The sequence below is a fragment of the Macaca thibetana genome, chromosome 9 (assembly GCF_024542745.1).
Source record: "Macaca thibetana thibetana isolate TM-01 chromosome 9, ASM2454274v1, whole genome shotgun sequence".
NCBI classification, from domain to species: Eukaryota; Metazoa; Chordata; class Mammalia; order Primates; family Cercopithecidae; genus Macaca; species Macaca thibetana.
In genome coordinates, this window is record NC_065586.1 from 45,983,462 (window position 1) to 45,995,522 (window position 12,061).

At 40.4% G+C, this 12,061-nt stretch overlaps 1 protein-coding gene across 8 annotated transcripts in view; it reads right to left on the reverse strand.

The window, feature by feature from the left end:
- Nucleotides 1-9,256: 9,256 nt before the first annotated feature.
- The window catches only part of SHLD2 (shieldin complex subunit 2), an 87,500-nt gene continuing 84,695 nt past the window's right edge, over nucleotides 9,257-12,061 (reverse strand). For all 8 annotated transcript variants that reach the window (XM_050803837.1, XM_050803834.1, XM_050803832.1 and 5 more), the window contains one exon: nucleotides 9,257-10,239. In XM_050803837.1, coding sequence (XP_050659794.1) covers nucleotides 10,040-10,239 — 200 coding nt within the window. In that variant the 3' untranslated portion in view covers nucleotides 9,257-10,039. The remainder of the gene's footprint in view (nucleotides 10,240-12,061) is intronic.

Consider the following 12,061-nt stretch of genomic DNA (forward strand, 5'->3'; position numbering starts at 1 on the left):
GCAGATTCTTCTCAAGTTAAATATATACCTATCCAATAAACCGACAATCTCAATCCTAGCTATTTGAATCCCTGCCCCAACAAAAACTTGTCCACAATAAGACTTGTTTTAAAAATGTTTTTAGCAGCTTTATTCATAATAGCCCAAAACTGAAAAGAACTCAAATGACCTTCAACAGGAGAATGGAAAATATATTCACACATTGATATATTACTGAACAATAAAAAAGAATAAACTGCTGATTCACATAAAAATATGGATTAACCTAAAAACATTCTTAGGTTAAAAAAAGCCAGTCACAAAGGAATATATACTGTATGATTTCATTTACATGAAGTCCAAAAACAGATCAAACTAGTATATAGTGATAGAAATCAGAATAGTGGTTGGCCATCATGGATGGAGACTGACTGGAAGGGGAGATGAACGAAAATTCTAGGGTGATGGAAATACTCCATATCTTGTTTGGGGTTCGGTTACATGAATGTGTATATTTGTCAAAACTCTAAATTGTACACTTAAGACCTGTGCATTTAACTATAAGTTTTCATGCAATTTTTTTTTTAATTTCAAGAAAAAGAATCTGATTGACCCAATTCGAGTCAGGCATCCTACTCTCTTTGCATAATCAGTTTTTGCCAAAGAATCCAAACAACCAGTACAGATGTGACCCAGAGAAGAGGCACCAGCATGTGCTTGGCTCCCACCCACAAAGTTCCAATATCTCCTATGTGATGTCAGTTTTGGGGACCAAAACCATATTATCTTTTTCTTTTATTTGGACGTGATCTTTTTATGTATGTATGTTTACTGTTGTTTTTATTTTTCAGAGACAAGGTCTCGCTTTGTCATCCAGGCTGGAGTGTAGTGGCAGCCTCCTGAGTAGTGTGTCACCATGCCTGGCTAATTTTTTTTTTTTTTTTTAGTTTTTTATAGAGACAAGATCTTGCCTATGTTGTCCAGGCTGGTCTCGAATTCCTGGCCTCAAGCAATCCTCCCATCTCAGGCTCCCAAAGTGCAGGGATTACGGGAGTGAGCCATCACACTGGGACTGCTCTTTCTAATACAGAGAAATTGTATTCTTTAGAAGTGAAGGATACTTCCTAGTAATTTGATCAAATAAAAATAATTATAAGAAGGTAAAATCAAGCCCTAATTCCCCATGTAGGGGAATAACGATACCATTTTGGTAAGATTCTTCCAGACACTATGATTAGGATGCTACATAAATCGAACTGTGCTATATACAGTATGCAGAGAAGGACAATTCCTTAGCTTGTCTAAAGTCTGATAGTGTGAAGAATCTGCTGACCTGCCTCTCCAGGCCTGTCTGAGAACAAGTGAAGTCAGAGAGAGATTGCAAGATGGAGAAAGGAGGTACAGTTGGAGAGAGTGGAGGGGGCAGGAGAGACCAGACAGAGCTGAATCTCCCATGAAAACAACTGTGTACATATGATACTAGAAGGGTGAGCTCTGGAATAACTCTCACATGGACCCCAGAAAGAGGAGTACTCAACGCCTGCTGCACAGAAGGCATCAGCAGTAAGTACTGGCTAGAAAAGCAGAGTCCATCAAAGGAGAGGACCATAGTGGTAGCCGGCTGGTAAGCACCACTGTCCCCTTTCCTTCTTTTCTCCCTTCCCAGCTCACTGGAGGAGCTAGGCCTCAGAAAGCTGGGAAGACATGGGGAGAATTCACCACGTTGCCAGTTCACGCCCTCCCTCCAGCCCCAACAGCTGGAGTCGAAGGAAAGGAAGAGCGCACCTGTCTCCTCCCCATTCCAAGTCCCCTTAGTGACTAGCTGGACCTGCTCTGGAGAAGAGCAAAATGAGGTTGGAATTTAAACAATACCACACTTTCTAAAACACAATGACTGGGAAGTTATGTAAGGTACCTGAAACATGAGGGGATGGAAAAGGGATTCAGTAGAGCATAGTGGAAATCAATGATTTAAAAAAACAAAAACAAAAACTGGCTGATGGCTCATACCTGTAATCCAAGCACTTTAGGAGGCTGAGGCAGGCGGACTGCTTGAGCCCAGGAGTTCCAGACCAGCCTGGGCAACATGGCAAAACCCCATCTCTACAAGAAATACAAAAATTATCTGGGTGTGGTGGCACATGCCTGTAGCCCCAGTTACCCGGGAGGCTGAGGTGGGAGGATAGCTTGAGCCTGAGAGGCAGAGGTTGCAGTGAGCTGAGATCATACCACTGCACTCCAGCCTGGGCAACAGAGTGAGACCCTGTATCAAAAAAAAAAAAATTCCATAGTTAATACCCTTTAAATTTGGACTGCTAAATAAAGCTAAAGCTAAGGAACATTCAAGAATACTTTATTAATTGGAAAAGCATGCTATTCTTAAATAGTAAGTCTTAACCACTGAAAACATGTCCAAATGATCCATAAATTCAAAGTAATCTCATTAAAAATATCAATGGGATAAAATGATTCTAAACTTATCTGCAAGAACAGATCATATGCCCACTAGCATGGCTATAATCAAAAAGTCAGATAGTAATAAAAAGTGCTGGTGAGGATGTGGAGAAATCAGAACTCCAGTGGATTCTCGTGGGAATGTAAAATAGTGCACCTGCATTAGAAAAGTTTGGCAGTTCCTCAAATTATTAAACCATACAACCCAGCAATTCCATTCCTGGGTACATACCCAAGAGAAATGAAAATATACATCTACACAAAGACTTACACACAAATGTTCATGACAGTATAATTAAAAATAGCCAAAAAGTGGGAAAAACTCAATTGTTCATCAACTGATGAACAGATAAATAAAATGCGGTATATCCATACAATGGAATATTATTTGGCAATAAAAACAAGGAAGTAGTGATACGTGCTACATGTGTGAACCTTGAAAACACTATACCAAGTGAAAGAAATCAGTTACAAAAGACCACATATTGTGTGATTCCATTCTTGTGAAATGTCAGAATAGTTAAATCTATGCAGCCACTAAGTAGAAGAGTGGTTACCTAGGGCTGGGGGAAAGGGGGTGGGTATGGAGGAGCAACTGTTAGTGGCTGTGGGGTGGTACAGTTAATGTAACTGTTTGGATGATTCTTTTGGGGGTGATGAAATGTTCTAAAATTGAGTGTGGTGATGGTCACACACTCTGAATATACTAAAAAACGCTGCAACATATACTTTTAATGGGAAATAAAAGAGAACAGATGGGCAAAGATGTCTGAGAAAAATAATTTTAATGTAGAAAAATATGGGGGTACTTTTCCTATCAGATGTAAAGTTACAATAATTGTAACTGTATGGTTCTGGCTCAGCAATAAACATAGAACAATTAAACAGACTAGAAAGTCCACAAGTAGTGCTAGCAGGAATAATAATTTCATATTATAATGAAGATCACATCTACGTCACTAAGGGGAAAGACAGACATCAATAGTGTTGGGACAACCAGCTGGCCATTTTAGGAAAATAAATCAGTTAGATCCATTCATACCATGCACTACATTTTAGATAATTAAAGATTTAAATACAAATATAAAAATCATAAATGTTTCAAAATATTTTTTGAAGAAAATGTGTATAATCTTATAGTAGAAAAGAAGCTATCTAGGCATGTCATAAAATCTAGAAATAAAGAAAAAGATTGATGGGTTGATCCATGTAAATATTTATAATTTCTACATGTCAAAACGTATATAACAAGCTTGGGAAAAATGTCTGTGACACATGTTAAAAATTAATAACTTTATAAGGAGAACATACTAATTTAATAAAAGCCTTCCTCCAAATAAAAATGGTCTGAGGTAAAATATGAAAAAGCAAACTGCAAATGACTGATAAGCATATGAAACAAAAGTACAATCACTTTAGCAACAAAATAATTCGAATTAAGGCTGAGCGCGTTGGTTCACACCTGTAGTCTCAGTACTTGGGGAGGTTGAGGCAGGCAGATCGCTTGAGGCCAGGAGTTCAAGACTAGCCTGGCCAACATGGCCAAATCCTGTCTCTACTAAAAATACAAAACCAGCTGGGTATCGTGGTGTCCGCCTGTAATCCCAGCTACTCAGGAGGCTGAGGCAGGAGAATCGCTTGAACCAGAGAGGCAGATGTTGCAGTGAGCCAAGATCGCACCACTGCACTCCAGCCTGGGTGACAGAGTGAAACTGTGTCTCAAAAAAAAAAAAAAGAAAAACTCTAATTAAAACAGACAACCTCTTTTAAACCTAACAATCAGTCTTTTACTTATGCAATTCAGTTTAGAGAGAGTGTGGAAAACTCCCGATAGGAATATATTTCAGGATAACCTTTCTGAGAACATTTTAAAAGTAGGATTCGAAATCACACACAGACGATGGAATCCTGTGTAGTTGATATGATTTAATCTATGCTGATTGATTTGGAAACAGGTATATGGCAAATTGTGGAGTAAAAAAAAGTACACACTACATATTGGCCTATATGGAATGGTCCCATTTATGTAAAATTGTGTGTGTGCATGCACTTATCTGTCTTCTATCAGGGTATCTGGAAAATGTTCAACAAAATAGTAATAATGGTTATCTGTTTTGTTTTGTTTTTTCAGAGACAGGGTCTTGCTCTATTGCCCAGGCTGGAGTACAGTGGTGCAATCATAGCTCACGGTAGCCTCTAACTCCTGGGCTCATGCCACGCAATCCTCCCGCCTCAGCCTCCTGAGTAGCTGGGACCATAGGCATGTACAACCTTGCTTGGCTCTGGTTATCTGTTGATACTGGAATTTCTGCTTTTTTCCTGGTACAGATACATACACACAAGTACTTTGACCCCAAAATTCTATTTTCTTAGAATAAATTCCCAGAAGGAATGAAAGATGTGTGCAAAGACTATCTATGAGAATGTGGGCCAGACGTGGGAGTCTATACCTGTAATCCCAGCACTTTGGGAGGCTGAGACAAAGGGGATCACTTGAAGCCAGGAGTTTCGACCAGCCTGGGCAACATGGCAAAACCATGTCTCTACAAAAAATACAAAAAGTATCCAGGTGTGGAGGCACATGCCTGTAGTCCCAGCTACTCATAGGAGGCTGAGGAGGGAGGATCACTTGAGCCCAGGGAGGTTGAGGCTGCAGTGAGCCATGATCACACTACTGTACTCCAACCTGGTTAACAGAGTGTCTCTAAAAATAAAATAAAATAAGATGTAGATACATGCAAGAGGCTGAGGTGATAGATCACTTGAGCCCAGGAGTTTGAGTCCAACCTGGGCAACATTGAAAGACCCTAAATAAATATATATATTTTTTTATTATATAGTCCTAGCTACTTGGGAGACAGAGGCAGGAGAATGGCGTGAACCCGGGAGGCGGAGCTTGCAGTGAGCTGAGATCGTGCCACTGCACTCCAGCCTGGGGGACAGAGCGAGACTCCATCTCAAAAAAAAAAAATTAAAAGAACATTTTCCTTTAAACAAAAATGCATGTTCCTTGTGTTTGTTTGTTTTGTTTTGTTTTTTGCCTTTTTTGAGAGAGAGTCTTGCTCTGTCACCCAGGCTGGAGTCCACTGGTATGATCTCAGTTCATTGCTGTTATATGACTAGTGGCATCTTCATTTGAGGATGGAAACTTCCCCAACTTCTTAATTTCAAAAATTTCAGAGCCAAAGTTGAGAGAATAATGTAATGGGCACATTTATACCTTTCATCTTCATTAACCAAATATCATTGTTTTGGCACACTTGCTTTCTCTCTTGTGGCTTACTCTCCATCCCTTTTTTCAACAAAGCACTTGAAAGTAATTTGCAGACATCACGAAATGTAAATACTCAGTGTGGGTCTCTTTCTTCAGAATAAGGACATTCCCCTACACAATCACAACTCCAAATATGGCTGATTTTATCTGTTATCTTCATTATCACAAATTGTCATGTTGTGCTATAATAATTGATTTACTTCTCCCCTGCTCTGTGAGCTCCTAGAGGCAGGGCTGAAATCTAATTTGACATTGTGTTTCTACTGCATATTGCAGCACCCAGCTTACTGTATGGGTCTGTTACCAAGAATGTCTAAGTCAAGAAATTGAAGATTGTTTCCTTAAGATTCTGCATCCTAATGTAGAATCTTTCCTATTAGAGTGTAAGTAAATTCTTTTGGTATGTTATTTAAGAATATTTGTGAATAGGCTTAATTAAACACAATGTTAAGAAATTATAAACTTAAGACCAGGCACAGTGGCTCACGCCTGTAATCCCAGCACTCTGGGAGGCCGAGGCGGGCAGATCACTTGAGGTCAGGAGTTCGAGACCAGCCTGGTCAACATGGTGAAACCTCATCTCTACTAAAAATACAAAAGTTAGCCGGGTGTGGTGGTACACACCTGTAATCCCAGCTACTTGGGAGGCTAAGGCAGGAGAATTGCTTGAACCTGGGAGGTAGAGCTTGCAGTGAAGCAGACAGGTTACCTTTAGCAAATGAATGCCTTAAGTGGGTAGAATTCACTTCTTAATAACAAACCAGGTTCAAGACCTCCAAAGACATAATGACAATTAATTGGCAAACCTCATCCCCTCTCACACATTTCTCCCCTGTTGACATTCAATCAGGGGCCAGAATTAAACTACTGAGAAAGATGAACACTTTATTATAATTGTTCTATGATTCATGACCTGTGTTCCAACACCTAGAAACATAGGGATGGTTAGTTTTTCTGTCTCATTCTATATTGTTCTGAGAAATTACAGATATTTTCTTCTAAGAAAGGCATGATCAACTATTCAAGTTTTGCTGAATCTAAGGTAATATCAGAATACTCTTAAACAACTTACGGCCTCAGATCCCAGTAGTTTAGAATTCTAGGGATGATGAAAATTTATAATCACTGTGAGAATGTTATCCTATCAAAACTTTGTAGAAACATCTATGCTTTTGCATAACAGCGTAAAAGACCTCTTCTGATGAGAGAGAGGGAGGGAGGGACGGAGGGAGGGAAGGTGGGACAGAGAGAGAAAGAAAGAGGAAGGAAGGAAGGAAAGGAAGGAAGGAAGGGAAGGAGGGAGGGAGGGAATTAGGGAGTTGGGGTAACCAGGTAATTTAGGCCAATGGATTCAACTGTGCCTTAAGCTGGTACTACCCTCATTTATGTGAGTCAATCAAGTCCCCCTTTTTTGCTCAAGCTACTCTGAGTTGGGTTTTTATCACTTGCAACCAAGAGTCATGACTAACAAACCCATCCTACTGTTACCTCTTTTGCCTTGGCTCTGTATTCCACAGATTTAATCCTGGCGCTGATATAATTTTGTTTAAATATTTCTTCACCAGCTTGCTTGTGAACTTACAGAAGGCAGACCTTCGTGTCTTTGTATTCCCAGTGCCTGGCACATGGTAGACATTCAGCAAACGTCCGTAGGGTGGATCATGCACCCAATGTTGTCAACTCATTTGATATCAGACCCCCTTTCCCCCCGGCAAAAAAAAAAAAAAAAAAAAAAAGATGTAAAATGAGACTTAGCACAGACCTTACTAGTGGGGAGAAAGGTGAATGCCTCTAATGCTGTTAGAAAAAGGATACCTTTGGGGAAACTAAGTGACTAACAAGTAAAAATGGTTCTCTGAAAATAAGAGAGCTGGCCGGGCGCGGTGGCTCACGCCTGTAATCCCAGCACTTTGGGAGGCCGAGGCGGGCGGATCACAAGGTCAGGAGATCGAGACCACGGTGAAACCCCGTCTCTACTAAAAATACAAAAAATTAGCCGGGCGCGGTGGCGGGCGCCTGTAGTCCCAGCTACTCAGGAGGCTGAGGCAGGAGAATGGCGTAAACCCAGGAGGCGGAGCTTGCAGTGAGCCGAGATCGCGCCACTGCACTCCAGCCTGGGCGACAGAGCGAGACTCCGTCTCAAAAAAAAAAAAAAAAAAAAAAAAAAAAAAAAAAAAAAAATAAGAGAGCTGTCCCTGCAAGCTGAACTATCAGGAGATGAAGAATGAAGTCTCCCTAAAATGCCCACCATGAGACTGCCAGATATGGGACTGCTGGATGATATTCTTTGGCTATGCCACTGAGTTTTATGAAAACATAACAGAGTAGGTTAAAGACACGTACTTGTCATCTCAGGTAAGGAATACACACAGGAGGTGTCTTAGTCCGTTCTGGGTGCTGTAACAAAGTAACAAACTGGGCAATTTACAAGTAACAGAAACTTATTGTTCACAGTTTGAAGGCTGGGATGATCAAGGTGCCGGAAGATTGAGAGTCTAGTGAGGACCTGCTCTCTGCTTCAAAGATGACACCTTCTGGCTGTATCCTCACATGTGACAAAACGGGACAAAGAAGCTCCCTTGGGCCACTTCTGTAAGGGCACTGATCCCATTCACAAGGGCAGAGCCCTCGTGACCTAATCACCTCCCAGATGCCCCACTTCTGAATGCCATCAGAGATGAGGTTTCAACGTAAGAATTCTGGGGTGACACATTCAGACCACAGCAGGAGCAATGGACTGATCCTGATCCCAATTAAATGGCTCATAACTTCTGCAGATAGCTCAGATTCCTCAAGACTGGAGGAAACAGTCCAACCTAAATAAGGGCTCCTGGAAATATGTGTTAATTCATGAAATACATACCAACAACTGTGAAGAGATGTTGGTGTGATCTGTTGTCTCACCTGAAATGGTTTAAAGATTTCTTCCCAGCAGGATGTGAAGAGCCATCTATTCCTGGGGATTATGTTCTGGTTGATGTAGGGATTAGGTCCCCACTTGAGGTCAAAGTGGGGAAGGGCCCACTTACGAGAACAGCTCTCTTGGTTGGCCTATATTGACTGGGCAGATTTTATATCAGAATTCCAAATATCTGCCTAGTGTGGTTATAGTTAAGAGAGCACAGATTGGAAGGCATCAACTACAGGCTCAAGTTTAATCACCCATTCAATGAATCATTGAAGGGAGCCAAGATTTTGTTTGAATTCCAGTCTCTGGAGACAAAATGGGGTCAATTCTTTCTGTACCCACCTTATTAGCTGCCAGACAAAACTTGGGTAACCATTTGCTCTAATTCCCTTATCTTCCCCACAAAGAAACTCATCAGTTAAAGCCTTGTATCTTACCTTTCTTGGTCACAGAACCCTCTGACGATTTGTTGAAAGCTATAGATCCTTCTCCACAGAAACATGCATTAAGGCATTTTTGCACATTATTTTTGAAAGAATCACAAAACTCTTGTGGTTCATTCTTAGGGAAGCCAAGTTAAAAAACAATTACCACCTCTGAACCAAAGGAATTTTTAAAAACATACACAGAGTAAAATAAGCTTGTTCATATCATCATAAATTTATTTTCAGGCAATATGATCATATATTAACACTTGGCATACTCTGAACTTACAGAATAAGTACCACTTCATACTTCCTCATTAATGACTACCATTTTACATGAGCTTCTACCATCACAATGAGAGAACCGATTGCTACATGTTTGCTGGTAAATACATTCAGTAAGGCACTCAAATCCTAGACACGAACTAACCACAGAACGCTCTTCCCCGCTTTAATAAATTGAAACATGATCTCATTTCCTTCATTTTCAAAGCTTTTTATAGAAAGACATGCTTGTTTTGAACTTGTCTAAACATAGGTTTATATAAACTAATCCATTATCATGTATAGTTATAACCAAGGAAATGATTTCACATTGACGGTTTTTTAGGTAGGGATAAGCAAAAGCACTGCAGCAGTTTCTGAGGGACTGTTTTCCATGTAGTTCCCCATACTTAGTACAATGCCTGGAAGGCAGCAGGGACTAAACACAGTGAACAAATGGGCAAACCTTTAATTCCCAGGGATCGGCTACATATTGCCTTGACTGGTAGATCATTTCTCCAGAAGAAAGGAAGAAACAAAAAAACAAAAACAATCTTTTTAAACCTCACAGGATTTTCTTAGAAAAAAGTTTTAATTTATATATCTACTGCAATTCTCTTCGTAAAATATATTTAATAAAAAATCCAAAGCAAAAGTCCTGTCATTCATTTATTTCAAAAGACAAATCATTTCAGTACTTCTTCCTTGAAATGTCTGCAATTTCTTCCTCCGGCCTCAGAGAAGGGCATCGGCTCCATGCTTTACAATGTCAGGATAAAAATCCAGGAGGGAGAAATCTTGTTGTAATGGATAGCTGTTTTCATCTGACACAAAAAGGCTCTGAATCTTCAATACACAAGGTTCTGCACTGACTGCCAACAAGGAGTGGAACAGGTCTGCCACGACCATCCCATAGGTGATCTCTGAGGAAGGAACTGCAGAAGATGAAAGCAAAGAGCTCTCAAGATCGCTGCTAGCTTGACAGGAGCAAACACACTGAGGGGTTTCATTGTTTCTCTTGGTTCCTCAAGTTTCAAATCCATTTTAAATTTCTCTTCACGCCCAGTAGCGGTGGCTCACACCTGTAATCCTAGCACTTTGGGAGGCAGACATGGCAGGATCACTTGAGGTCAGGAGTTCGACACATGCCTGGCCAACACAGTAAAACCCTGTCTCTACTAAAAATACAAAAATTAGCCGGGAGTGGTGGCACATGCCTGTAATCCCAGCTACTCAGGAGGCTGAGGCAGGACATTTGTTTGAACCTGGGAGGTAGAGGTTGCAGTGAGCCAAGATTGTGCCACTGCACTCCAGCCTGGGCAACAGAACAAGACTCTGTCTCTAAATAAATAAATAAGTAAACTACTCTTCCTACACCTTCTCTTTCTAGTTACAAGCTATTGAGGCACTCCAGAGTGACAGCATGTGATCCCGCTGACACAAGAAACAGGCCCAGATAACACACCGTTCAGATGTCACGACAGTAGTTCTGGTTATGCTACAGTACATCAGAAGAGTGCTCTTATCCAGTTCACAGTTCTGATCAAGTTACTTATGCATACATTTATTTTTTATATAAAAGAATCTTGAATTGGTCACTTAAGAAATATTGAATCTCAATAATAAAAAATACTAAAATTATAGCTAAATGTGTTATTTTATTTTGCATTTGTCCTATACTCTTCCTCTCACTTTTTTAGGACATCTAATCAAGACACTTGGTAGGTTTGTTCAACACCAGAATGACAAAGCACCATCGACCATGCTCAGACCATACTAACCCCCTGACAATTATCACAGTCTTTCTTGAATGGGGGCTACAGAGTCCTGGAGGACCAATGACATATTTTGGGGGGTATGATAATTCTCTACAATAACTTTTAAATTTGTATTTTCACTGTGATAAACTAAAAAATAACCAATATTAATAATAATCTGGATGGTCTGATGATCACTTTATAACCAATGACATTTTCACTTATGATCACAATCTATAATGCCAAGAAGTACAACTTTAATTGTCTCAAGAATGTACAAAACACTGAAGTATATGTGATATGAGAATAATGCTTCTCTAAGAGATAAAGACTAATTTACATTATGCAAAGAAGAAGAGAGAGGCCGGACACGGCGGCTCACGCCTGTAATCCCAGCACTTTGGGAGGCTGAGGCAGGCGGATCACCTGAGGTTGGGAGTTTGAGACCAGCCTGACTAACATGGAGAAACCATGTCTCTACTAAAAATACAAAATTAGCCAGGCATGGTGGTGCATGCCTGTAATCCCAGCTACTTGGGAAACTGAGGCAGGAGACTTGTTTGAACCCAGGAGGCAGAGGTTACGGTGAACCGAGATTGTGCCGTAGCACTCCAGCCTAGGCAACAAGAGTGAAACTCCGTCTCAAACAAACAAAAAAAAGAAGAGGTAACACTGAAAATATATAAGTAACATTAATAAAAGGAATGAAAATAGTCAAAAGAATAAAAATGAAATACAGAAAATGGGGGAAAAAAGAAGAGATGCTTCTAATTAGGATGTAGAAAGCTGGAAAGAGTGGGGCTCCCACCCTAACAGTTACTGGAAAAAGCTGAATAAATATAAAATCATCATTTTCTTGAATACACATGAGAACCAAGGTTGTAAAACAGCAAAAAAGACTGAAACATAAGGAGACAGGTGCCTCCAGGGAGATGGAACAGGAGCACAGGTTCCCTTGGGGCAGGCCTCGGGAAGAAGACAAGTCCTCCATATAGGCAGG